The sequence below is a fragment of the Pseudorasbora parva genome, chromosome 18 (assembly GCF_024679245.1).
Source record: "Pseudorasbora parva isolate DD20220531a chromosome 18, ASM2467924v1, whole genome shotgun sequence".
Classification (NCBI taxonomy): Eukaryota; Metazoa; Chordata; class Actinopteri; order Cypriniformes; family Gobionidae; genus Pseudorasbora; species Pseudorasbora parva.
The window spans coordinates 39860621-39888590 of NC_090189.1; the positions used below are offsets into that span (position 1 = coordinate 39860621).

At 38.9% G+C, this 27970-nt stretch overlaps 2 protein-coding genes and 5 non-coding genes across 9 annotated transcripts in view; all 7 read right to left on the reverse strand.

Moving 5' to 3' along the window:
* Nucleotides 1–2305: 2305 nt before the first annotated feature.
* On the reverse strand, nucleotides 2306–18585 carry dkc1 (dyskeratosis congenita 1, dyskerin). The gene is made up of 15 exons (XM_067423616.1): nucleotides 18495–18585; nucleotides 17822–17883; nucleotides 15560–15646; nucleotides 15148–15239; nucleotides 11730–11914; nucleotides 11565–11629; nucleotides 9594–9720; nucleotides 8185–8315; nucleotides 6281–6424; nucleotides 6085–6205; nucleotides 5779–5897; nucleotides 5594–5697; nucleotides 4223–4271; nucleotides 2736–2903; nucleotides 2306–2656 (listed from the first exon to the last, which is right to left on the reverse strand). Exons 1-15 carry the CDS (start codon nucleotides 18508–18510, stop codon nucleotides 2588–2590), a joined length of 1539 nt encoding a protein of 512 aa, XP_067279717.1. The 5' UTR covers nucleotides 18511–18585; the 3' UTR covers nucleotides 2306–2587.
* Nucleotides 5968–6043, reverse strand: LOC137047207 (small nucleolar RNA SNORD83). Its single transcript, XR_010899173.1, has one exon. It is a non-coding gene; the product is annotated as a small nucleolar RNA SNORD83 (small nucleolar RNA).
* LOC137047215 (small nucleolar RNA SNORA36 family) lies at nucleotides 8020–8155 on the reverse strand. Its single transcript, XR_010899181.1, has one exon. It is a non-coding gene; the product is annotated as a small nucleolar RNA SNORA36 family (small nucleolar RNA).
* Nucleotides 9460–9536, reverse strand: LOC137047204 (small nucleolar RNA SNORD83). The gene has a single exon (XR_010899171.1). It is a non-coding gene; the product is annotated as a small nucleolar RNA SNORD83 (small nucleolar RNA).
* LOC137047206 (small nucleolar RNA SNORD83) lies at nucleotides 11990–12069 on the reverse strand. Its single transcript, XR_010899172.1, has one exon. It is a non-coding gene; the product is annotated as a small nucleolar RNA SNORD83 (small nucleolar RNA).
* On the reverse strand, nucleotides 15311–15519 carry LOC137047218 (small nucleolar RNA SNORD17). Its single transcript, XR_010899183.1, has one exon. It is a non-coding gene; the product is annotated as a small nucleolar RNA SNORD17 (small nucleolar RNA).
* A 7745-nt stretch (nucleotides 18586–26330) lies between the features above and the next one.
* tmlhe (trimethyllysine hydroxylase, epsilon) overlaps nucleotides 26331–27970 on the reverse strand; it is a 52756-nt gene continuing 51116 nt past the window's right edge. The window contains exon 8 of one of the 3 annotated variants that reach the window (XM_067424056.1): nucleotides 26331–27801. In XM_067424056.1, the coding sequence (XP_067280157.1) occupies nucleotides 27670–27801 (132 nt within the window). In that variant the 3' untranslated portion in view covers nucleotides 26331–27669. The remainder of the gene's footprint in view (nucleotides 27802–27970) is intronic. The other 2 variants (XM_067424055.1, XM_067424054.1) reach the window with 2 other exon arrangements.

Below are 27970 nucleotides of genomic sequence, written 5' to 3' on the forward strand. Positions count from 1 at the left end.
CGTAAACACACAACACACAAACAGCTAGAGAGGACCAGAAGAGGACAGCGTCGACATTTCGCTCTCGTTTTATCGCCAGTTATCTTTAAAAAAAAAGTTAAACAACGGTGTCAGATTGGTTAAGTAATATTACCTACAGTCTACTTTAAGTATGTTAATATTTATACCTATTGTTACATATTTATGTGGTATTTTTCCTGAATCATTTGAAATGTCAACTAGCAAACGGTAACTTACGCTAGCACAGCATATGTTATGTTTAACATTATAATGCCGAGCATCTTGAATGCTTTTATTCATGTTCTGCTGTATCTCCGATGTTTTTGTTAAATAATTTGTGTGTTTTATTCTTCGTTTTTGTGTGTTTTTCAAAATAAATGAACTGAATGAACTAAAGTCACATTGAGTCTGCATTCGTCATTCACATTCATTGAAATAGCCTTTAAATTAGTTTGGGCAAATGAGGACATAAATTACAGCATGTCCGCCTATTGAAAAATGAATAATTATAAAAATTACCAACTGATTACCAACACACAACTAATAGATCCATGACGTTGCCACAACGTTGCAGTTACTAACTGGCAACGTTACAATGTTACGTTGTGACAACGTATCTGGGAATTTCACTTTTCCAGTTGTCACAACGTAACTAGTTACGTCACCACGACGAAAGTTTAGTCAGCAGATTACGTTGCAGTTACGTAACAGCCACGTATTTGTGTTAGCTGGGATGATGCAACAAGCAAAATGTATACAATTAAGATTTATGCATTTAGCAGACGCTTTTATCCAAAGCGACTTACATTACATTTAAGGTACACATTTTACATTTTTCCAGTTCTTGCTTTCCCTGGGAATCGAACCCAACTTTAGTGCAGCAGCACTACGCTCTTATTGGTTGAGCTACAGGAGATCTAAAAGAAAGACCTTTCAATCCTAAAAGCATCTTGTTTGTACATGTCCCTCCTTTTATAGTATCTTGTGTGTGAACCGAGAATACAGATGAGTTCAACCCATAGACCGTAAAAAAATCCCAGGAGAAAACTGTTGAATCGCCACACTTTGAGGATGTTTATCCAGTTTTTTTACTTTATAGAATATGAGCAAAGCACAAATGAGATTTAAAAGGGCTGTTCGATAGCTTGACATTTTGTCTTTATGTAACATTTGTTAAACAAATTCACCTTTTTTAATGAACTGAATGTCTTTTTGTCAGATAGTAGTTGATTAAAAGTGATGGATTCTTCAAATAATGGGTAAACTTAGTCCTAAGTGTAGATGCCATTTTTGCCAGATTGCAGATTTTCCGTGCTGTCAGCTGTCCATCCATCTCAAGACAGGAGGAAACCCACTGCACACGACAGACATCAAGTTCAAGAGGACTGAGTAAATTACACGACTGTTAGCCCTTTAGTCAACCGTTTCATAATCAAAACATCGCTGAAAAAACCTGTCGCACAATCTACCACATTCTTTTATTCCATTTTTATGAATGATTCTGTGACTCCACGTTTACAGCATCAGAAATCATACAACCCTAATTTAGCTCCATTATAGTTAATGTAAGGATTTCTGCACCAATTTTAGACATAAAGGGCTTAATTGTGGGAGGTCAAGACCTGCAGAAACGGTGCTGTGAGAACCTCAGACGAATGAAATTGCGTATAGTTGCTCGGTTAGTGTCTCCACCTGAGCTTCATCACACTAGATGAGCTCTAAAGGCCTGTTGCTACAAGGTGGTTTCAGTTGCGACCCAGGTAAGTTTGAGATTAGTTTGAGCAAACTGGTTATAATCACTGAATTCATACATTATGTTCATATAAACATATTAATTGACAAGTAGCCAAATAGTAATATAATAAATGCTATACATTTTTTTTAAACAGCATGTACTAATTTGAGCTCTTTGTGAACCTATAATTATTAGGCATATTTCTTTGATTCACATTATGCATTGATATACTTTCATCTGCCTTCTCAAAATAAAGTGTTTATTCCTGCCTTGTAAACATTTAATTTCATGATAATTTTCAAAACGATCTCTTGATCTTCAGAAGAGAAGTGGATCAAACGGACGCTGTGATTGGCTGTTTGGCACGTGTCACACTTTCAGGTGCACACGCTTCAGAGTTAATCGCTCACTCTGGATTAAACCCGAGTTGACAGAGAAAGTTTATACAGAGCTTTGAGAAACGGCTGAACTTGATCTAAACCCGGTTGGATTAATCTAAATTTGTCAGCTAGCTTCATGCAAACGGCCTCAGGACTGTAGAACGGTGCAGAAGGAAATAAAGGGGACATCTTTTGTTAAAAAAAGTCCGTCATGTTTCATTTGATTACAGGATCACAACTTCTGTATTTACAATAAAAAACAAAACCTTTCAAATAACATGAATATACCCAGGCAATAAGGGTTTCATTTGGACAAAAATCAAAAAAGTCAACAAGCAGTCACAACCACAGCCATTTACAAGAGTCATCTTCAATCCCACAGATCCTGACCGGCCCGTGGTCCACACACACACACACACACACACACACAGCCTTCCGCTGTTAAATCTCTCAACATTACACCAGTCTCTGCTCATTCCGAGCCAGCCTCAGCATCTTTCGCCTTTTTCTTCTTTTTCTTCTTCTTTGTGCTCTCCGTAACCTGTGTGTAAAAAGAGTGTGTTTAGAAGATCATGTGAAAACACTGATGCGCGCGTGTGTGTGTTCTGAACCCTGCTGACCTCCGTTTCGTCCTCCGCCGGAGCCTCAGCTGCCGCCTCTTCTGCTAGCTTTAATTTCTTTTCTTTCTTCTTTTTCTTCTTCTCCTTTTTCATTTCTTCCTCTGTCTTGGACGTATCCTGAGCAGCAGCTGCAGCGTCGCTTTCACTTCCACTCTCATCACGTTTCCTCTAGAAAAACAAAGTGTGTTAATCAACAATAGAGGAGCACAGACGTGTGTGTTCACAGGCACGCTCTTAAGCTGACGATGAGTACAGATTTTCCGCCTTTATCTGGACACGTAAACACATTAACCGGTGTTCTGTCTAACTGGAGTGTGTGTGTGACAGGAAAGCATCTTTACCGTGGGTTTTAACTAATCCAGAGCGAGTGTTTGGTGATGAGAGGGGACAATCAGTGCCCCCTAACAGTGGACTAAACGTTGCTCACCAATGTGTGACACAAATTGATAAACTATGCCTCGTCATGAAGTCATGCCATCTGTAATGGACAGATCATTAACACAGCTGGTCCATGTGGCGATTAGACAAACGCTCGGCTACAAATGTGCGTCTCTGGGCGAGATATCGTCCTATATCGTGCATTAACCAGTAGATTTTAACTAGTCTCCGTTGCAGTTGTCGTTGAATGTGTTTTGAAGACTTGCGGTTCAAAATCAAGTGATTTTAAACTATTCGAGCACAATCAGGAACATTGTCCGAGACCGTTTGAGTGCACACACAAAGCCGCTAATCACAATTTAATTATTTATTTTAATAAACGAACAGAACAGTGAATGAAATTCTAGGTCTAACTCTAGTTGAAAAATAATCATTTGGGACTTGGCTAATAATATTTGCGTCAAATATATCGTTAAGTTTTGGATTCTTCCCATTAGTGAATAAATGCATAGCTCCACTGTTGACATCTGAAGTCTCTAGTGGTCTGCTGGTGAGTTTTTGTAAACCGTGTCGAAGGTTACAGGTTCTAGTCTGCCCTCATACAGGTTCTCTTCATTAAAATCAAAGACGTTCAATAATTCTATATTAAGAGCATGGACATGTTTGTGTGCATTTTGTTTTGTGATTTCACCGGCAAGAATGGCCTCTCTTCAATGGCATTAAGTGATAGACGGACGCGCTCATCTGTGAAGACGAAGCCAAAAGGGAAGGCAAACTCCACCTACTTTGATTTGATTGGCCATCTCAATCATTTTGACATTGATGAGAAACGTTAGATCTGAGGCAGACCAGACTAAAAATGAACTTTTGAACCTTTTGTCATCCTAACAGAGCGCTGCATAAATTGCAGGAGAGCAGTGCAAGAATTGAGATTTGCAATCTTATTATTGAGGTGGACTTGTCCCCTCAGTATCTGTGGCGGTTACAGCCCTGATGTAGACAGGACAAGGTTACATACTATGCTCTTTTTCAGCCCTAAATCTCAAGCCATTTTATAATGAAAACTGGAATACTGGGTTAAATCAAGCTACTTTTGAGAGTTTGTGTACCTTTGGTCCGGTCGGAGCAGCCGCTTCACCCTTTTTCACCTTTGGTGTGCTAGGAGAGAATAAAATAATGAAAACACATTTCACTCCAAACCCGTAGGATTTACAGCTTAATCTGGAGATGTTTGTCCCGAGAGCTCAGGTGACCGTCAGGCCCGCTGCAGACGGCACTATCCTGAGCTCAGGGTTTACTTTAGCAGACAGACTCCCTCCAGGGTCACCGCAGACCAAAAAGGGATAACAGTCTGCAGGACAGCTCTACTACAGACTAAAGATCAAGACTCATCTTTATTGGCTATTAGATTAGGAATTTCAGATCCACTGATAAATAGCGCCATCCTGTGGACACTGTGGGAATTAACGTCATGCATTTAGGGCCATTCAGAGCGGTGTTAAGATGCATTTTGCTCAATCAGATCATATGTGGACGGCTCTAAATACAGCTGTAAACGGGTCTGAAACGCTTTGAGCTTGTCCACTTTGGTCCTCTTCCAGAGTGAGCTGAAACTCATTGGTCCGGATTGCTTTGGTAGTGTAAACGCTCATGTGGTCAAACGCACTGGAACAGCCTCTAAAAGACGCCCTACTCTCCTTTACTGACCTAATGCTAAACATTATGGGACGAGCGCTAGCCAGACGGGATTTAAACTCTCGGCTGGAGACCCCAGTTTGGTTTGAAGATGAGAAACGTCCCGAGCTCAATGTTCTCTCTCCATTCCTGATTTCTAACACACACTCACAGCGTTCGGCTGGTCTTGAGTCTGTCAGAGCAGAAACTAAAGCTGATGCTCTCCGTGTGTTTCTCCGTCGTCTCCGCTCGTGTTCGTGTGTAAATTACATGAGCTTATTTCATCCTTTAGAGCTAAAGATCTGAAAAACACCGCCCATAGACCCTCCCCTCGAAGAAATCAGGACAGAAGAGGCTGAAAGTGGACAAAAGAGACGGATTAAAACACCAGCCGGAAACGGGAATGTGTCTGATCCGATCGACCAAAACGCATCTTAACACCAGATGTGAATAAGTTGTAATGCCCTAAATTGACCATTTTTAAAAGTCCAATCAATTTATCGCTGCTGTTTGTAGACTTCATATCACAATAATAAAAGTAATCGTAACAAACAGAGAAAACAGTCCATCCTACCAAGAGGAGCACTTCTCCTGCTATACACCCTTAAAAATAAAGGTGCAAGGAAGAACCAAAAATGGGTTCACAGTGATGCCATAGAAGAACCATTTTTGGAAAGATTCTTTAAAAGACCGTTTTTAAACCATTGTTTAGTCAAAATAACCTTTTCTACAATGGAAAGGTTCTTCATGGAACCACACACCCTGCCAAAGAACCACTTAAAAACCTATATTTTTAGAGTATGTACCTGTAGTCTACGTATCCCTCTTTCCAGTCTGCAGGAGTGCTGCCGTTCGGTTTGCCGTGTTTGTCTAGAAGTCCTTTTTGAATCATCATTTTCTTCTGACTAGCCTGAAACACAAGAGTTGCCATATTACCAAACAAGTACCAAAAAAAACATGTGCGTTCTCTCACTCTCTCTGCGTTCCTCACCTTCGGCCCAAGACCCCATTTGCGTGGATACGTGTCTCGCTCCATAATGACCCTCTTGATTTTGGCGACGACCCCGTGGTCACATGTGGAAATGACGGCTGTTGTCATCAGGGCAACGGCTGAAGAAAAACCAATCACATGTCAGTCTCCTCATTTTCATCAGTTATAACAGATGCAAGTACTGCACACAGCCATCAGTCTCGGGTGATAGATAAACAGTCATCTTCGCACTAGTGCTAATGCAATCTACATCACATCATGTGGCTGAGAATGATGCATGCTGGGGCTGCAAGAGCCGCCGTTTACCTGTACAAATGGCTTCTCCTTTAGTCGTTATAATGACGATGTCTTGATTTAACTCGATGCCATCTTCATACCGCAGGACGCCTGGGAGCATGATCTTAGCACCGTAACATATAGCATTCACCTGTGGCGAAAACATGTCGTCAGACACACCGACTTCATATTAGAGCGACTGTGAAGTGTGTAAGAGTTTCCATACAGCGCTGTCCTTCATGACGATCCGTTTGTGTGAGATGAGGAGCTTCTCCAGAGGGTAGATGACTCTCCTCAGGTACGTCTCGTCTTTGTTGTGGTCAAACTGCCACTGCGCGTCCAACACGTCATGCATGGTCACCAAGTTATCCTTTGAGAAACAAACATCAGGTATCAGCCAATGAGAAGCTTTTTGTGGCCTCAATCGTTTAAAACCTTTAATTCACCCATCAGTCAGATTGACCAGAGGTTCAAACTACACAGTCTCTCTTTAAACACACTTCAGGGCTCAACATTAAGCATGTTCTTCAGACAAGTAATTCGGTTATTCACTTGTATGCACGCGCGCGTGTTGTAAATAACTTATCCTGAAGCAATATTCTCACCTGTGTTCAAGCTGCTTTGACATTTTAAATCTGCATATTTGTGAAATTTGTACATTTTATTTTTACCCTAATCTTATTAAATATAAGCTATGAATCAGGCTTCATATTATATAATTTTGATCTATTGATTAAATTAAGACACTATAGGGCTGTTACCAATCAAATTACATAAATTACAACTGCATATGAGATGTATTTTTTAATAAACAAATAAGAAATGTTGGAAAGTATGTTTAAACATGAAACTAAACCACCAGTAGGTGGCAGCAGGTGAGTCTTAATGAGTGAGTCATTGAGTCGATCATTCAAACGATTCATTTAAACGCTGAATCGTTCAGTTACACACTGTTGCTGTAAGTCGCGTTATGTCTCTGTGACACACACTGTTGCTGTAAGTCGCGTTATGTCTCTGTGACACACACTGTTGCTGTAAGTCGCGTTATGTCTCTGTGACACACACTGTTGCTGTAAGTCGCGTTATGTCTCTGTGACACACACTGTTGCTGTAAGTCGCGTTATGTCTCTGTGACACACACTGTTGCTGTAAGTCGCGTTATGTCTCTGTGACACACACTGTTGCTGTAAGTCGCGTTATGTCTCTGTGACACACACTGTTGCTGTAAGTCGCGTTATGTCTCTGTGACACACACTGTTGCTGTAAGTCGCGTTATGTCTCTGTGACACACACTGTTGCTGTAAGTCGCGTTATGTCTCTGTGACACACACTGTTGCTGTGAGTGGTTCTGTTGTTTAGAACTATCTTTGCTGCTGAAATAGAACAAAAACAGTCAATATTGCATCTCAAATGTAAGTGATTAATGTTAATTAATTGTTTATGGAGCTGTTATATGAAATCCGGGTCATTTTCAGTCGTGATGGTATTCAGGAAAACACTCTTGGTTGTGTGATGTTGTTTAACTGTATCATGTTATAAATATAAAAACTGCACATTGTGAATGTTTGCCGCAGTCTATCTGTGTGAGCGGCGCTCGTGTTGTAATTTCTCCTTGAGATGCTCAAGTGTCAACAGCGTGAACTTGTTACCGTCAGTTCATTATATATTATACTATTATCCACTATCGAGCGGCACTTACACTAAATTAATGCAGAATCATTCTTGCATTTGTGATTCGCGAGTTATTTTTTTGTTATTGCAGTTTAAATTAACTTGTCCCTTCAAATAATCCACTTGCCCCAGACAAGAGTTAATGTTGAGCCCTGCACCTTATCATCAGCTCATTATTAAAGACCTGAAAACGGTGTCAGAGAAAGAAGACATGCAAAAACTGCAGTGTTGGGACGCCTCCAGGACCAGGATTGGGAACCTCTGATCCTTACTACGACTAATGAAGAACAGAGTTAATGTAGGCTGAAGTTTGATGAAGGAGGTCAGAGCAAAACCACTTCATGTTTGTTTTACCACAGCCATTTTCTGTCCCAAAGAATAATTAGCAGAAGTGGGGAGAAAGCCCAGTCCTGAACTCAACACTTTGGGTTCTGGAGACAGACTGAGATCTCAACGCACCATCTCCCCCAGGACACCCGAGCGGACTCTCCGCAGCTCCTGCATCTGACCGCCGACTCCCAAAAGCAGACCCAGATGGACACACAGAGTCCGGATGTATGTGCCCGCCTCACAGCTCACCCAGAAAATACCTGAGGACGCAAAACAGGCAATCACCGACAATACCACACTTCAGGAACAAAGACATCACAGTGCATAACAACCCTCTACACACACCTGGGGAAAAAGAAATCGCAAATGGCAAGTGTGCATGCTTGTTTGTGTGAAATATCAGGACACAAATGTGTATAATGACATGGGTATGACATTGGCCATGTCCCCACTTTTCAAAAGCCTTATAAATCGTACAGGATGAGTTTTATTTAGAAAGTAAAAATGCAGAATGTTTCCTGTGATGGGCAGGTTGTGTGTGTTGGTAGGGGCAGTGTAGGGGGATAGAAAACACCGTTTGTACGGTATAAAACATTACGCCCATGTCCCCACATTTCACAAAAACAAACATGTACGTTTGTGTAAAATTAGTATGACCCTATGTTGTGCAGGAAATGCAGAATTATTGACTAGCGTCTGTGATTTAAACCACAAAAGGACCATTTAAATATGAATCCTGCATGTTCTGGGTCTCTGTGATAATGAAAGTTCAGGTTAACTTAAATCGAGAGAAATGTCCCCGTTGTACAGTAGAATTTGGGTATGTCAAATAACACTAATAAATTAACTTAAAATGAATATTTATTTTTCCTCTATGTTTTAATTTTAACAGTAAAGCTGTTGTTCAGCACTTTATATTATATGATTTATAAACATACATTTATGACTCTAATATAAATTATATAATTTATATTAATGTTTTATGGCTTCATTTGATTGACAGAAATGTAAAAAAACAATTCCTATAATGAAAATAAAACATGTAACTTTTTTTAATTAAAATTATGAATTCAATTAGACATGTTTTTATTACTACAATAAAATAAAAGAATTAACACTGAATCCAGAAAACTTTTTTTTAAACCCGCCGAATTTGATATTAAAAAGGATGAGAATTAATGTACATTTTCATAGGGCCTTAAACATGTAATTTTAGTTAAACTTTGAACAAGTTGTTTAATTGTACAAGTTTCATGATTTAAACCGTTTTTTCTAAAATCAAGCATAGACAGTAATAGGAGATCGTTAGCCAATGGGATTGCAGTTTGCGCGTTAGTACCGCCCACTACTAAGGAAATGTGTAGTGGTACGAGCTGATGTAGTCACTGTAGAGGGTTTTATTAAAGCCATCAGTCTTGGGTGATAGATAGACAGTCATCTTTGCACAGAGTGCTAATGCAATCTACATCACATCATGTGGCTTACAAATGGTCAACAAGAAATGCAATTTGCACAACAATAAAACCTCAGGGTCCTACCTAATCTTCTCTCAGGATCGTATTCGATAAGCTTGCTCTCGTAGATGGTCCGCACTCGGAGCTGGCGCTTCACCGCGGCGATGAGCGGAGGCCTCTGGAACAGGGCTCCTGTTAAACACTCCATAGCCTGCAGAGAAACACACACACACTGTAAATCTCTCCAAAGACATCCCGCAGGTCAGACGGCCGCCGTGTGTGTGTGTTCAGAAGTGTCAGCTCTTCTTCTGTGTGTCCATGCCCTGCTCCCTCATGAGTCTCAGAGACCGGCCGCTACAGCAGAACACTGCAGCGGAGACCAGCAGAGAGAGAGAGGGAAAGGGCTCGGAGACGCTCAGAGAATGGATAAACAAGCTCATCACCACACACACATTCAGCGGCCAAAACACCCCACCGACTCCGTCAACATTTCCAGAGTAAACCAAGAGCGGTGCATTTCTGACTTTATTCACTTTAATGCATTAAACCAGGGGTTTCAGAGTTTAAAAAAACTTGCTTTTACAGCACTGATCTCTATAGAGAACTGGATCGCTCATGATGTTATAAAGTGAAGCTATTGTGCCACCATATTTCTAAATTACTTTGTCCTGAATATAATTCTGTGTCTGCACCAAGCGGCCACCTCCCGTGAGCTCTCTTGAAGCCAATACGGAAGTGACAAACTGCAATTCCTCAACTGGCCACTAGAGCGGCTCCAGAAGCAGAATCTCATTGAGCCCCATGTTAAAATTCCCAACTTGACAGCAGAAAAAAAACATGTTTACAGCCTGGTACAAATTGTGGTTTTGGCTTATAAGGCTAATTTTGACCTTCATGACAACTAAAAAAATTGTATAACTCATTTGTTTACATTATATAAAGCCTTAAAGTTATGGGTCCTGCACACGGTGCGATTTTTCAAAATCCTTTGCGAACGTCCCTTGTCAGACTGTACGAACATGATCCCCGATGTAAGTCATGTCACACTGTAAGATCTCAGTTGGCATTAATGTCAGACTGCACGATAGTGAAGGCGCGCTAAAAACGGACGCGCGCAAGAAAACTCGTCCGGAGTTTTCTATCATCAATGAATGACGCGTTGGGTGACAGTGAGCTGCATTACACGCGGGACTGAAATGCTGGCTAAAGAAATCTCTAGCTCTCGTTTTGGTCGTACTTTGTCTTAAAAAACGGAGATATTTGACGGTCGTCGTAGGAGAAGTCACACAGCAGGATTGTGTGCCTAATCTTCTGACACTGCCAGAACTTCGTCTGAGGTCAAATTTGATCGCAGCGCTCATTAATCGGCTGCCGGTGAACATGTCAAACTAACGATCAAAGACGTCAGATTTTAGTCTAGGATCAGAGGAATCTTTTAGGATTTGCTGAATTTGTGCTTTTTTGGCCACGATTTGGCCATCTGAGACAGTGTGCACCCGGCTTTAGTTAAGTTGTGCATAATTAAGGGCGTGGTTACTTTGATTGACAGGTGGATAGCCATTTATCCACTGTCTATTAGTCATCACATCACCTAAGCTCCGCCCACATCCCACCTCTTTGCCCATTTCACTCTCTGCCGTCTCAGACGACATTTGTCCTGTGACAGCCACCGTAGCTTCTCTTTGTGCTTCAAATGGGAGGATGAGCGGTGGGTGATTCACAACCTCACCATTAGATGCTGCTAAAATACACACACTGCACCTTTAGATAGAAACACTTTTTGGCAAAGACCATTAACATTACAGAAAACACTTGAGGTAACTTAATTTGCATACATACATAAAACTGATGCTGTGAGAAACGCTGTGAATCGGATGATTTTAGCTGAATGCTTTAGCTTTAAGTCAATGATACCCTCTGTCAGTGAATACTAAGATGGCCGCTTGACCACTTCCTGTGGCAGTTTATAACACGATGAGCCATCCAATCATTATACAGATCAGTGGTTTACAGTCATAATCGGCATCTGTTTAATCAGAGCATATTCCTACTTACCCTGGCTAGCTGGTGTTCGTTCTCTAGTGCATTGTGCAGCCGTACTATTCCCACATACTCTTTGCCTAAAAGCAATGGCACAAGAGTAGTAAGGAGAGGCCACTGATTTTAATGTGAGGTTGAACACGTCATACTGTTGACCTGGAAGTGCGTCGGCTGACCCACCTGCGCTCTGCTGGGATTTGACCAATCGCGTGGCTCGCTCCACACACACGATCAAGCAGCCCGTGACTTTAGGGTCAAGCGTACCACTGTGACCCGTTTTTTCGACTCGAAGAATCCTCTTGATCCAAGCCACGACTTCATGGGACGAGGGGTTGGCAGGTTTGTCCAGATTAATGAATCCAGCCCTGGAGTGAAGCATTCAAAACGACACGCGTGAGAACTCGCCGTACGAACGCACAACACAAACACACGTGTGGAGAAACCATCAGTCATGGGTGATAGATAGCTGGTCATCTTTGCACAGAGTGCTAATGCAATCTACATCACATCATCATGTGGCTTACTAGGGGTGTGCGATATTGACCCCCCCAAAAAATTTGCAGTTCTCAATAACCATAGTTAGACGATATTTTGCTACACATGTTATTGTGTTGGTACTTTGGCAGGTTTAGGACTGCCATGGACAGAGACTTTTTAATATTCTTCATATGCTGTGGTGGTCAGTTCACAGCAGTGACAGAAATCATCTTTTACACTAAGTTTACCTTGATTTTTACATTTTATGGCCATTTCTGCCGTTAAAAAGCCATTTTTTTTAATCAAACGTATGCATATTGTGTAAAATTCTTACATCAATAAGTTATGTTAGAATAATAAGACAATAGGCTAAATTAAATCCGTATCAACTAAATTGATGTTTGCGGTGTGAGGAAAAACAGAAGCTCATCTGAAGTGGATTTAGATCATTTACAGACTCAGAGGACATGAATGAGTTTAACCTGCAGTTACACACGCAGACATAATGTTGTAAAACATTGAATATTGATATTTAATGTTTTAAATTAAAACACTTTAAATGTGAAATTAAAACCAATGTTAAAAATCACTGTTAATGAGCGAGTCATTGAGATTCATTCAAATGGACAATTCATTCAGGAACGAGTCATTTGACAGTCTGAGTGAGTCATTGAATCATTCGTTCCTTCAGTAAGGAAATGTCGCAGTGTGTTGCTCAGAGACCCAAAACGGGTCTTTGTTTGGAACCATTCTCGATGGCCAAATGTTTATTGAACTGTTGCATAATCAGGATCACATTTGTATTTGTGCTGATATTTGGAATATTGATCAACTATATTAAATTATATAAATATAAAGAAGAAGGTATTTTTGCCCCTTATCTTTATATTTTGGTGCATTATAAATGCATTTTAATAGCACAAATTCATGTAGAGATAGCAATACACAGTCTCCTTTTTTTTTGCCAAATAAATGAAAAGCATGTCAATGTCTTCTCTCTTGCCGTTTCAAAATCTCACCTAGCTGTCTTCAGAGATGGTCAAGTTCAGTTTGTGCATGATGACATAACTATTTTAATACTGTCTCCTAAATTGTGGATAATTAAAGGGGGGGGGGGGGGGTGAAACACTCAGTTTCAGTCAGTGTCATGTCAATCTTGAGTACCTATAGAGTAGCATTGCATCCTGCATATCTCCGAAAAGTCTTTATTTTTTTAATAATTATATAAGAAAGATGCGCTGTTCAGAGTCTTTCCGAAAAAAGCCGAGCGGGTGGGGGCGTGTCGTGTGAGCGGAGCTAAATAATGACGTGTGCGCGCTGCTGCTATTGTGTTGAGTCGAGTGCGTCGTAAAGCTGTGTCATCCCTAACAGCGGGAAAAAACTTTATTAAAAATAAAAATATGGCTTTTAATCAGATACAGCCATACATCTATGATCCGGAATCAGACCCAGAGGCTGCAGTTGAACAGGAGCAGCAGCAAAAACGACTAGAGCAGGACGTCTCTATGTGGTACAAGTTATACACTAACTATATAAGATGCTTAGCGGCTTGTGTTATTTACATATTTATACTTGAATTATATCTTCGTATTTTTGTCTTTGAAGGTGTACATGTGGGAAGTGCAGTTGTGCACGTGTGTGTGTGTGTTTACGCGTGGTTTGTGTAGACGTTAGTAAGCGGACTGGTTTTGCACGGCAGGCTAAGTTAGTGTTTACATAGAAAGACACGGAATAGTAGCGCATTTGAATGAAGAAGCGCGCTTATTTAGTTCAACATATTTCCCCACTCTTTGTGTATTGTTGTTTGGAGTGCTTTTACAATACACAAACATAAAGTTACACATATAGTGGCCAGCTAAACAAATGTACACGCACTACACATCGCATGCTCCATTGATCAATTAACTATACGTGATCATGTTTGGGCTACTTGATGAGCATAGGCAAAAACACAGACATTTGAAGCAGTCTCACTCACCGCCCGCGGTTCTAACGTTGGGACCTTTATCGTTGGGACTGCTCCCTCCTTCAGCATTAGGCGATCGGAAAATCCGGCGTCGAGCTGGGCCTTGTTTATGAAACAGTCGGCACCGAAATGCAGCGAACAGATATAAACATTCGCGCAACTCAGTTGCTGATCCGGAAAAGCAAATTCCATTCACTGTTGCCTTAACGCGGGGTTTTGGGGGAATCTGTGCAGGACTGTCTTGGTCTGGCAACCAAAAACGCACTTTTTTGATGTCATTGTTAATTGTGCACATCACCTGTGCAGCAGCCTACGAGCCAGCGCTTTGATGGGCGTAGCCTGTTACTTTCGCTCTCTCCCTCTCTCTCTCTCTCTCTCTCACGCGCTTCCGGTAGAATTGTCCGTAAGGCCCATACAAGGAAATTCCGCCCCCATTAACGTCAAAGTGGACGCATGATCGCAAAAAACTTGCCGAAACTTATGACTAACCGGAAGTAGTATTTTTGACAAAGAAATACTCCCATCAAACGTCCACCTTAACTTTTGAAACTTTGTCCATGTTTAGTATGGGATTCCAAGTCTTTAACAGTGTAAAAAGATCAGTATGCATGAAACAGCATTTCACCCCCCCTTTAAGCTCAATTAAATTTTAGGTGTGTTATTGATTAAAAGAAAAAAACAATGAATTGTACAGAACCGAAAACCGTGACCTGAACCGAACCGTGGGTTTTGTGAACCGTGCCGCCCCCAATATGCTCCTAAAACAATCATCTGTTGCAGTTTTCATCTTATTTATTGTTTTTGGTATTTATTCAAGTGCATTTTTTGTTAACAGTGAGAGTTCACTGCTTTAATTGTTTTGTTCATTTATTGTGGATATTTAAAATGTTTTTCATTATCAGTCTTTAGAAATAAAAGTTTATTAATCTTTGAAAAGGTGTACCAGCATTATTATGCCATATCATAATTTTAGATGAAAATGGTCAAATATCGTTTATCGCAATAATTTCTTGGCCAATTTATCCTCCAGAAAAGCTTGTCATCGTAACATGCCTAGATAGCATCTCATTAAAATAAATCACAATGTCATCGTAGACGATATAAATCGCACACCCCAATGTCTTACATTAGCTTTATGAGTCCAGGACTTCCTACCTGACGTAGTCACTGATGTTCCTCTTGAGCGGATTGGAGCCGTGCGGCAGAGGAGTGTAATGAGCCGTCCGGATGTTCAGCTTATCGAAATTCTGCGGATGGACGGGTTCACAGGTCAAAGCAGAAGTGACCACATCAAAATCAGACCCAAGTGTGCATGTGTGTGATCAGAGATGTCTAATCGTCTTTGACAGAGCCGGCCTGAGCCCTCGCTCCAGCCATCAGACCCTCCATCGGCTGACCCGGCAGAACACCGGCCCAGCCGAGCAGAACCAGACGGCCGTAACCCTGCGGCCCAGAACGGACCGCGAGGCCGGCGAGGGGCAGGACCAGCAGCGCTCAGCGAATGGATAAACACGTTCATCATGCCACACGCACCGCTGAAAGGGATTGTGTGTAAACAGACACTGACCTTTAGCAGCAGCGGCCACTGGGACGTGTCCAAGCTCGCGACCTTAGACTCGGGTTTGATGAGGAAGTCTCCACTTTCCTGGATGTCCTGACGGGAACAATTTAATAACTTTATTAGCAGACAGATTTTAAAAATGACCAATATCTAGTTGTCAAAAAAATGCTCAAAAATCAAATATTTGTTTATGTAAATTAGGTATTTTGAGAAAATTAGACTTTTTATTTTATTTTTGATCAATGTGTCGTCGCCATTTCTGAACAAGCTTACGATTAGGCAGTGTACACAACACGCTTACGTTATATCTAATGCTTTAAAAATATTAACCAGTATGTGTAAAAAAAAAAATATGCCTAAAGAACAGAAGCATAAGCACAAGCAGCGCGAGCGGAAAAAACACTAATAAAGCCGAGCGCGCCAGTTATCATACAGAACGAACACACACACGTCGTATAGGGCTTCATGTTGACAGAAACTAATATTATTGATGATATTCTCATGTGAGAACTGCCACTGACAGGCGTTACAGAGGCAAAGATAACGGTTAAGTGACGTTTGAGTGAAGCACTGTGTTTTCTGTTCTTAAAACCTCGACGAATCTTAAAGGCAGCATTCGTCTCGAGATCAGTTTGCTATCATAAGTCATCTCGCACTCAGGAACGCATCATCAATCTGTCTTTCCTCATTCGGCTGGTGTTTGGATCGCATGCGATTCTTGTTTGTGTCGTAATGTTATGATAAATTGATTTTAACAAAAGTAATTCCAATTTGTAAGATCATTTTCAATTGTCATCGGAATAATTCCAAACATCACGAGGCAGAGGACATTGTGATAAAATAGACTAACGTTATTAACCCGCTCCACAGCGCCACCCAGTGGAATGAGTTATAACTGCGAGATTTAGAGGGATTCATCATGGATTCACTGCATTTACAACCAGCAAATCAACGCAGTAAAATTCAAATAGTATTTTGAGTTTTCGAATATTAATAACAGATCAATTATTCATGCACACCCCTAATACAGTAAAAAGTCCCGCCTGAAAAATCCTCTCCCCCATTGACGGAAATGAGGGTGAGGCGGAGATTTGTAGAGCTACGTTTTATTTTGTGTCACCATACTTGATCGTTGAACTATTGGTGTAACTGTATTTAAATAGAGGAAACGTGGAGGTGTTTGTTCGCTTCTAACTTGATCTCTGTTTGGTACCATAGTGAATGAACTGGGCTTAGTGGGCTAAGCTAAATGCTATCAGATCATCACCGCGCGTCAGAGAGATTAAGATCACGCACTGAGACGAGAGAGGTGTGTGTCAACTCGTTTTAGTTAAGGGAACAGTTTAATATGAAAAAGCGGTGGAGTGTTCCTTTAAAGTGACAGTAGCCTAATAGTCCTACTGCAAAAGACTCTGCGCTTGACAGAACAACTTTTGTAATTAATTGCAAGCATTAATCTGCAGTTAACTGACCATAAATACCATCAAGTATTATTTCACATTTGATTAGGGCTGTAAAATTCTGGGAATATTCAAGGCTGGAAACTTTTCTTGGGAATTAACAAAATAACAGGTTGGCCTAGAACAGGGACCTTAATTGTAGTTTTAAAAAAAATCTTGCAGCATAACCTTTTTTAAAAACAACCAGATTTAATGCACTTTCAGTCGAATTGGTGTTTAAAATGGCGTGATGACGATCGCTCTGCTGCTGTGAAGCCTGTTTTTACTTTGCACTGTGTAAAAACAGGCTTCACAGCAGCAGAGCGAACGTCATCACGCCACAGTAATGTTACTTATTACATGTGATTACTTCCCTAAATGTCTAACGAATTTGCAAATTTTTTTAATTCACACATTTAAACCAGGCAGGGTTAACCTCGATCATTACATTGAAGTAAAACAGGCATACTATTTTTACCACTACTGTATGTGTATAATAGGAAAATATTATTCAACATATCCTAGCTTTTACAGAAACTATTCAGATGTAAACCCTTGTAATCAATAAGATTTTCATAGGTAACAGTAATTTACACATTTTCTCAGTAACTGATTAGTTACATTTCTTTATAATTAAATTATGTAACGCCGTTACATGTACAAGTTACACCCCAACACTGGTTATGAATGGGAACACTAAGACTAAAAACAAGTGGGATAAGAATTTCCGTGATCAACACTGATTATGCATTAACACGTACAAAGTTAAATGCGACATAGCATAATAATGTTAACCTGCAGAACAGCATGCATATAAAAGTGCAATTACCCCAACTTCTCCAGATGAAAACTTCTGTGATTTCCTTTTCTTCTCTTTCTTAGCTGAACCCACTGAGGACAGAACAAATCAGCGTTACAAATCATGAACATTCATTTGGGAAAAGTGTGTGTGGAGCAGAACTACACACACAACATGTATTAAAATAAGTCTGAGCGCTTGAAGTTGGTGCAACCACGTGGCCTGAGCGACCAGCACGTGGCGTCTTACCTGCCACAAAAAGGCTTAAAGTTACATTATTAACCTTAAACTTTACAGTAAACCACTATCTGTCATTACAGGTCGCATTGTGCAACAATACATAGCAATAGTGAAGAGAAACTAATATTTTACCTTAAAATTTACTAAAAAGTTATTAAGCTTTTTAACATTTACTTCATATTATTAGCTAGCTAGCGCCAGGTTATTAGAGCTAAGAAAATAGATGAGCAACATTAATAGCAGAATTAATTATCAAGACACTAAAAGTAGATGTGTGAAAGTCTTGCATTTCTACACGCGTCCGGGATTCACGCATACTGCAGTGATCAGTTTAACTCTACACGTCTTAATCACATTAATATATGTGAAAAACAATGCACAACAAAGAATCGCTTCAATCCAGGCAATAATAAAGCAATCGTAGCAAAAATACATTACGTAAAATTGTTAACCATGAGCTTACTTTCCGTGTCCGCCATCTTCGCTGCTGCGCGCTTCAGTGAACGGCAGCACGTGTGACAGAGCGCGCATGCGCATTTCTCTGCAAAGGCGGAGGAGAGCGGGCTCACATCTCGCGATATGTAGCATCGCGATATTACAACGTTTAAAACGAGGAACGTGGTCTTCCAACGGGATCATAAACACAGAGCCATAGAAAATTAAGTTTTTCAACGGCTCTGCATAAACATAGTGGCCGACTGAGTTATCATAATCGTTCACGTCACTTTTTTTCTCTTTTTCCATCCCCAAACCTCTTCTGTTCACAGCCTTAATGCAATTTGAAGAGTTTTGTAAAATCACGTATGTTTTTTTTTCTTTTCAATGAGAGGTTTCAATTTAATATGTTGCAGGCTCATTTATTGATAACCTATTAATCATAAATTATATTGATGATAATAAATAATATACTAATATTGGGCTTGTTTTTGAAGCTGTGGTTGCTTATTTGTCTCGCGAGAGTTGGCAACACTGAATCGGCGGCTTGTTTTCCAGGATGACTTGGGGGAAATGAGAGGCAAGTTTCCCCTTAAAAACAATCTGAATTTACTTTTAAATTGCAACAAACAGATATAAGATCAGTGTGTGCAGGATTATGATGATGATGGTGGTGGTGGTGGTGGTGATGATGCATCAATTACTGTGTTGTTATAAATAAATAGAAACATTTGCTAATCATTGCACCAAAATGTAAAATAATTCCACAGTTGGAAAAGATGCCCATATACCTGCTAAACATTTACAGCATGTACAGGTGCTAGTCATTAAAGAATATCATCAAAAAGTTGATTTATTTCACTAATCCATTCAAAAAGCGAAACTTAAGTATTATATTCATCATTGCACACAGACTGATATATTTAAAATGTTTATTTCTTTTAATTTTGATTATTTTAACTGACAACTAAGGAAATTCCCAAATTCAGTATCTCAGAAAATGTGAATATTTCTTAAGACAATACAAAGAAAGGATTTTTAGAAACCTTGGCCAACTGAAGAGTATGAACATGAAAAGTATGAGCATGTAAAGCACTCAATACTTAGCTGGGGCTCATTTTGCCTTAATTACTGCAGCAGTGCGGCGTGGCATGGACTCGATCAGTCTGTGGCTCGGCTCAGGTGTTATGAGAGCCCAGGTTGCTCTGATAGTGGCCTTCAGCTCTTCTGCATTGTTGGCTCTGGCATATCTCATCCTTCTCTTTACAATACCCCATAGATTTTCTATAGGGTTGAGGTCAGGCGAGTTTGCTGGCCAATTAAGAACAGGGATACCATGGTCCTTCAGGTACTGGTTGCTTTGGCCCTGTGTGCAGGTGCCAAGCCCTGTTGGAAAATGAAATCTGCATCTCCATAAAGTTGGTCAGCAGCAGGAAGCATGAAGTGCTCTAAAACTGCCTGTTATACGGCTGCGTTGACCTTGGACCTCAGAAAACACAGTGGCCCAGCACCAGCAGATGCCATGGCACCCCAAAGCATTTTACACTGGACCTCAAGCAACGTGGATTGTGTGCCTCTTCTCTCTTCCTCCAGACTCTGGGACCCTGATATCCAAAGGAAATGCAAAATTGACTTTCATCAGAGAACATAACTTTGACAACTCAGCAGCAGTCTATTCCTTTTTGTCTTAAGTCCAGGCGAGATGCTTCTGACGCTGTCTGTTGTTCAAGAGTGGCTTGACACAAGGAATACGACCCATGTCTAGCATACGTCTGCGCGTAGTGGTTCTAAAGCACTGACTCCAGCTGCAGTCCACTCTTTGTGAATCTCCCCCACATTTTTTAAAGGGTTTTGTTTCACATTCAGCAATCTTCCCCATGATTGTGTAGCCTACAGAACTTAGAGACGTGTTTTGAGTTAATTAGCTGATTAGAGTGTGGCAACATTGAACCTTTTCACAATATTCACATTTTCTAATACTGAGATACTGAATTTGGGATTTTCCTTAGTTGTCAGTTATAGTCATCAAAATTAAAAGAAATAAACATTTGAAATCAGTCTGTGTGTAATGAATGAATAAAATATACAAGTTTCACTTTATGAATGAAATTAATGGCTTTTTATATTACTTTCATTAATATTTAAAGTGTCATTCACTGTGGTAGTGAAGTACCGGTAATCTGGATTACATAATCAGATTCCAAAAATTATATTAGATTATATTACTATACAGTAACATTTTTATTGATGACATGATAAAGTCATCAGATTATATAAATGTGAAATGCACCTAGGCTTATTTGTATTCAGTAATGGACTAATTTGGAAGTAATCTAGCACTGGTCATTCATGTAAAACTAAGGTCTGAAAATGTATTTATTATTTACAAGTGAGAGACAGAAGTAACAGAAGTAGACAGAAGTAACGCTCCAAGCGAACATGCAAACACTAATACAAATGCCCTTTAGCAATAAAAAGTTAAACAACAATGTTGGACGATTTTGACGTTGAAAATTGTGCTCTTTTTAATTTATTTATTTTATAAAGGGTGTTTGTATTAGTCGTCGCACGTTCGCTTGGGGCGTTACTTCTGCCTACGTCTAGCGTGACCTTTCCCACAGGATTACGCAATCTGTGGCCGTGGCAGAGTTGCGCAAGATGAGCAATTTAGGTTAAAGGTATATAAATGTTTATTTTTTTCCGAAAATGTCAGATGGTTTGTGTGGCAAGGGGGGTGTGGTTCAGCGAGGTCTGCAGCGGGAGAGAGAGCCGTGGGACGAGCGGTAAGTGAGTGGGTTGGATGCAGATTAATAACACCTGTATCTTGTTCCAGTAATGGGCGTGGAGAGGGGATAAAACGCCAGTGGAACCGGAGACCAGGGAGAGAGAGAGCCGGACTGTTGATGCCAGAGACCCAGAGACTGAGAAACCGGAAGCCGGAAGTGCCGACCCGGAAGTAATCGTTGTGTTATGAGTTTGAGAGAAACCACACTATTGAGTGTGTTTTGAGTATTGAGTTACTAAATAAAGCAAGCATCAACCGTCCAGCTGACCCCCGTGTCCTCTTCCTTCCTCACATTCACAAACTTATTACAGTTTGTCTGGATCAGACCTTATTCCTCTGGGATCATTAGTCATTAGTCTTTTATAACCTGTTCACTTGTAAATAATATTTTTTTTCTTCCCGATTATATCGATTCTCATAAGGCGTATTGTAAGTGAACACGCTTAGTGTGTCTAATGTGTTTGGGTAGTGGTTTGATAACCACGCCCACCACCGCTTTAAAAAGGTGCGCACTTATATAAGGCAGATATTACGACCAGCGAGGTTCACCAATCAGAGAGGTTCCTAAAAATTTAAATTGATGTTTTGATTGGTTTATTAATGGAGAATATCTTGTGGATACTATAGACGCACAGGATCAGCACCATATGTGAGTATCAATATTGGATCCGTGCAACTCTTAAAGTGACAGTAGCCTAATATTCCTGCTGTTGTCTCTATAATAACGCTAATCAAACAACAAAATTCTACAACAAAATTAATTCGCTGTTCTTGAATGAATAACTATATTTGGAAGGCATATTTTATTTATAAAGTTATTTTACATTTGATTAGTTTCTGAACCTGAATACCTGACAATCTTAAAACACTTTATCCATTTGTTTTTATTTGTCTTTAATAACTACAGCAATATTTTACAGCAGACAGCTGTTTTTTTAAATAATACAGCATAATGCTGTAAACTGCAGTGCATTATGGGGTCGCATGGCGGTTTGACTCAAATTTACAGAATATTGTTGTAAATTTCAAATCTATAAGGTCAAGATTTGGGTAGCCGGAAGAGTGTTAAAAGACTTTTATCCATTTATTTTAAATGTTTGGTAACTGGCATAGATTAGTATATGAAGGTAACTACATTTGCAGTTAATATGGCATCTGCGGTGTGCAAAGGAGAAGGTTTCAGCAGTACAGTCGCAGTAGGATTTCATAGCATATGGGTAAAAAAAATCCCTGAATTCCTAAATTATGAATCACACGCTTCAATGACACCGGGATTATTTTATCGTGTAACAGTGTATGTAAAATACTATTTTTTTTAAAGTGTTTTTATTCTACAGTTTAGGTGAATAACTAATGCCAGATGAGGCTAAACTTCTGCAAGGGAAATAGCCTATTTGACATTTGAATATACAAACATTTAATTGCCCATATTTTTAATTGAAAATATGTTGTTATAATATATGGCAAATTAAAAATAAAATGATTTCACTCATGTAGCCAATATAGTTTAATGAATAGCAAAGTTGTCTAATATATATGGCATCTAAACTCAGCAAAAGAGATAGAAATGTCCCTTTTTCAGGATACTAATAAAGATACATTTGTAAAATCCCCCCCAAAAAAACCTTTACAAATCTTTAAAATCCAAAAATGCTTGTTCAATGAACCATTGTTGGGTCCATATTAAATGAAAATGTACCATATTAAAATACTATGAGTTAAGTTGCAATACACTTTATAATTAATGTGTGCATTTATTTTTATGATGTACTTTGTGTAGTGTGTACAGCCTTGTCTAAATTAAAACGACTATCAAAAACCAGTCAACCAGACAAACATGCAAGGAATTCAATTTATTTTCTAGAGGTAACATTGGTATTTTGTGCGTACATTAATTTGAGATCATTTTAGGATGCTACAAATTGTATGAGATTATTGCAGGATATATATTTAAACTTTGTGAGATCTTTGTCATTAATCTCAACCATGCATTCTCATGTTAAGGCACAAACACATAGCCTGCGTTTACATCCGTTTAGACGTCCATAATTCACACATTATTCTGTTATGCAGTAATGACAGCTAGAGGTTGAAATGGGTACTACAAATTCAAAATATTGGAGAATTGGTTTTCCCGCCCTTTCTCCTCAGACTCCAGGCTCGCTTGGGTTGCCAGATTGAGGACACCAGAGCCGTCACTCGCGTCTAGGCCCATTTGACAATACAATTATATTTATATAGCACATTTAAAAACAACTGGTGTTGACCAAAAGTGCTTTACAAAAGCCAATTAAACAAACCACAGAATAGAAACACAACATTAAAGCAAATAAAAGATAATAATATGGAAAACTTATAAGATAAACTAGAGAAGCCTCTATGAAAATCAAGCAATATTGGACGCAATAAAAAAAAAAAAACGTTTTCAAAGTGAAAATTGACTAAGTTTAGGCTCTGATAAAGGCTGGTAGTATGGCAAGCCATTCTGATCTTTATCTATTAACAGGATTTGAATTCTTGATATCAACTATTTAATTTGATAGGCAGCCTGGTGACATTTCACTTGGCCTAGTGAAAATACAATTACTGATATCAAGAATAAGAGTTGTCACTAGTTGAAATTCAGTTGTTGATATCAATAATTAGTAGGGGTGTAATGGTACACTGTAAAAAAATTGTGGTGGTTTTTGTTGGTTTAACTTAAAAAAGTAAGTAACCTGGTTGCCTTAAAATTTTGAGTTTATTGAAATTAAAAATTTGAGTTGATACAATGAAGGAAATTAGTTTAATAAATAGAAACTCAAAATATTGTTGTATCTGAACCACATAAAAAATTTGATAAATCATGAAAATTGCACAATTTGGCATGTTTCATTACGTCATCAGAAATAACACACACATAATTACCCAATATGCTTACAAAATCTTTTAATAATATTTTAATAAGGCTGTCGAATCTCAAAAAATGTTCATTGTATTAACTCAACATTTTAATTTCAATGAACTCAAAATTTTAAGGCAACCAGGTAACTTTTTTCCTAAATAATTTTTTACAGTGTACTCATATTCATACTGAAGCATTTCGGAAAAGGGCTTCCGAATCTTTAACAGTTAATGTCGGCTCGTTTTACGTGCAGAACACACTTCAATCCGAGTTTCCACGCCAACATATTAAGCATTCTGTCCATTTTGGAATTTCAAACACACACAAAAGCAGTTGGGTTAAATGTTTGCTTAAAACAACCTGATTGTTGGGTTTGTTCATTTTCAACCCAACTTATGTTGTTTTTAACCCAGCATTTTTAGAGTGAATGATAAATGCAGTTTTGATGCTCTTTAATGAGGCGTGACTTATCACTGTACCTGTGAATGCGTCATAGTCCAAGAATAAACATGAATGAACATCTGAAGGTGTTTTAAGGATATATTACAACTGAAACAGCTTGAGAACAACACTCTAAATAATGCTGGGTTAAGACTGTTGGGTCATTTTTGTTGGTTTATTTGATCACATTTTAAACACCATTGGGTAGTTTCAAATTTCCAGTCGTTGGGTTAAACCTGCTGGGTCGCAATGCTTGGTTGATTCTACCCAGCGCTTGGTTGTTTCACGAGCTTCCCGCCTTGATTCGTTTAAATTCGCTCCCAAACTGTCATTTTGAAAGGACAATGCAAAAGACACAACCACTGGTTGCAGATGTTTTAAGATAAGTTCATATATTTTCATTAATAATCATTTTAATTAGCATAATTATTGTTTTTTTTTCTTCTTCGCGGCAACAATTCTTAAGATTACATGACGTTAAGACGACAAAAGTTTTACCTCAGAATCCGATGCAATGTAACTGACTTGTGTTAGTTTAGGTAGGCATGTGGTGAGTTCACTGGATCACTGAATATATGACCTATATTAGCCAATATATTCATTATATACTATATATATATATATATATATATATATATATATATATATATATATATATATATATATATATATATATACTATATATATATATATATATATATATATATATATATATATATATATATATATATATATATAATATTAAAAAAAAAAGCCTGGGGGCTGTTGGAAATGTGCTGTACAAATAAAATTGATCTTGAACTATATATTCTTTATATTAGCCTATATAGTCATTATATTCCACTGTTACTGATGTCATGAAAATGACACACACTGTGTAAATGATTATATTTCTATAACGAGTTGGAGTAAAAACCTAATTATATAATTAGATTTAGAAGGTAATGCCAAAAACGGCCTCATTTGAAGTCTTTCAAGTCTTTGCGCAGAATGTGTTATTTGAGTGTTGATAAATGAGTACCCTATTCCATAACTTAGGGCCCATGACCACAAAAGCAAAATCACCCGTTTTAATGTCTAGTTCTGGGAACAAAGAGTAGATGAGTCTCCTGATCTGCGTGCTCTGGACTGTGAGGGCGGGTGTAATAGTCCAGAGAGGTACTGTGGAGCCTGGTTCTGCAAAGACTTAAAACAAATAAATAATTCTGTATTTAACTGGTAACCAATGAAGCGAGATCAAACCCGGTGTATAATATATAAAGAGTTGCAGTAAGTTGCTTCAAGTTAAATTCAAGTCTTTTTAAGAACTTTTTAAGACCATTTATATAAAAAATGAATACCTATTTCACGTCCCTACCAGGTGTGTGTTGTGTTGTGTTGCAGTCTATGGTTGTGATCTTCATTTACTGAAGGCATCACGTGTTCGCAGTATTTGAATATTACCCGGGGCTGCGTTTCGTTCTCAATTATTGATTCCGTCACTCTTTATTTATAATTCTTTATTTAATCAAAATAATCGTGGTTGACAAATTAAACTTTTGAGGAAAAATACAATACGGATAAGTTACATACAGCATTATTTTTAAGACTATTTTTAAGTCAATGCTTTTCCGCGGGAACCCTGATCTAATCGGGATGTCAAAAGCATGCATAACCGTTTAAAAATTCTTAGCAGACAAAAAGGGCTTAATCTTGGCTAAAAGACGACTAAAAAATTTTTAGGAGGGGTTAAGGAGCGGTTAACCCCCCCCCCCCCCCAGACCCCCCCAAATGTGCGATTAACACTGTAATACGTACAGTAATTCAGGATCCCCTCAGTCCCATTGAAAACTCATGAAACCAGACACAGGCTTCGGCTTATCCCCGTATTCATCTACGGAACTCAATCCACAGCGTCAGACAAACTGTAAACATTTAGTGATAGATTGTAATAATAATAATAACAATAATAATAATAATAATAATATATTTTATTTGTAAAGCCCTTTTCATAGTTAAAAACAATCCCTACGTAATCCCAAAGTGCTACGTAATGATATCTGCATCTGTAAAGTTCTTTGTCATTAATGCAGTTTACATAATATAATGCAGGAGCAATTTAAGACGTTTTAATGACGCACCTTTAAAGGTGCACTATGCAACTTTCTGTCCACTAGAGGGCGCCTATTCAAAACCAATGCGTAGTTTGATGACGCAAAGTTTGAGCGCAGCATCTCAGGACATCATGTGGTCTTCACCTCACAGTTGGTGTAAAATAGGACTCAGGCAGAAATCACGTTCATGGATGCGGTTATTAACGTTACTGTAGTCTAAAGCAGAGCAGGACCGAGTGTTGAGGAGCTGAGCACGGCCGCTGGTCGCCGGGCGCCTGCACTGATCCGCTCTTCCGGTAATGATTATGAGGTAACGCAGCTCTGATTATCATATTAGATACATTTAAGTGTGTTTAAAACGATGTTATGACGTTACTCCGTGCGTTCACTTGTTCACACTGCTAAGAGTAAAGCGCTCCTGCCAAATAAAACCCGAAACCGAGGGTAGAGCAGATATGATGCGATTGACAGGCGACTTCCTCAAACGCTATGCTGACACGTCCCGGTTCTTAGTTAAAATAGCAATTTTCTCACAATTAACAAATAGTTGGAAACATCTGGGATATTGTAGGTACTCAACTGAACAAAATATATAACATCATAATTTAATTTGTAATAAATTCATGAAATTAACACAAAGATGATGCATGCATATAATTAAGTAAATTATTATTATTATTATTATTATTAATTATATATATAAAAACACTCAGCAAAATATTGTCTAATTATCGTTATCGAGAAAATCCCAGAAAATATCGATATAATTTTTTGTCAATATCGCACACCCCTATATCCACTACCAAAATAGTAAAATCATTCAAACAATAAGCTGAGTTTATTGTTAAATGTGTAAAGATAAAAAGACAGATAATTTTCTGTCAAGTCTTCATATTCAAGTCTTTATATCCTTCCTGTTAATCCTGTGCGGTGTGTCTGTGATCCTGCTGTAAATCAGCTGTCCTCTGCTTGAGTTGGTGTTAGTTAATGATGGCGTGGTTCAGGCGCGGAGCCCTAGAGAGCGAGCTGTGTTCAGCACATCATCACGGGTCAGATAGCAGCCACACAGCTGCCGCAGGCCTGTGAACGACTCTCTGCCATGCAGGACGCGCCAGTTATCAATGAACAGCACCTTGGAGAAAACAACAATAATATAGATATTAATCCAATATGATTAAGAACGGTGTTTACAGTGGGGCAGTCAGCCACTAATTGTGCAAGTTCTCCCACTTAAAAGGATGAGAAAGGGCTGTAATTTTCATCATAACTATGAGAGAGAGAATGATATCTTTTTTTTAAAT

Coding starts and splice junctions, on each gene's coding strand:
- dkc1 (XM_067423616.1), bottom strand. Junction 6,206..6,280: donor TCGTCATGAAGGACAGCGCT/GTATGGAAACTC, acceptor TTTTCGCCACAG/GTGAATGCTATATGTTACGG. Junction 2,904..4,222: donor CTGCTCCGACCGGACCAAAG/GTACACAAACTC, acceptor TTGTTTTTCTAG/AGGAAACGTGATGAGAGTGG.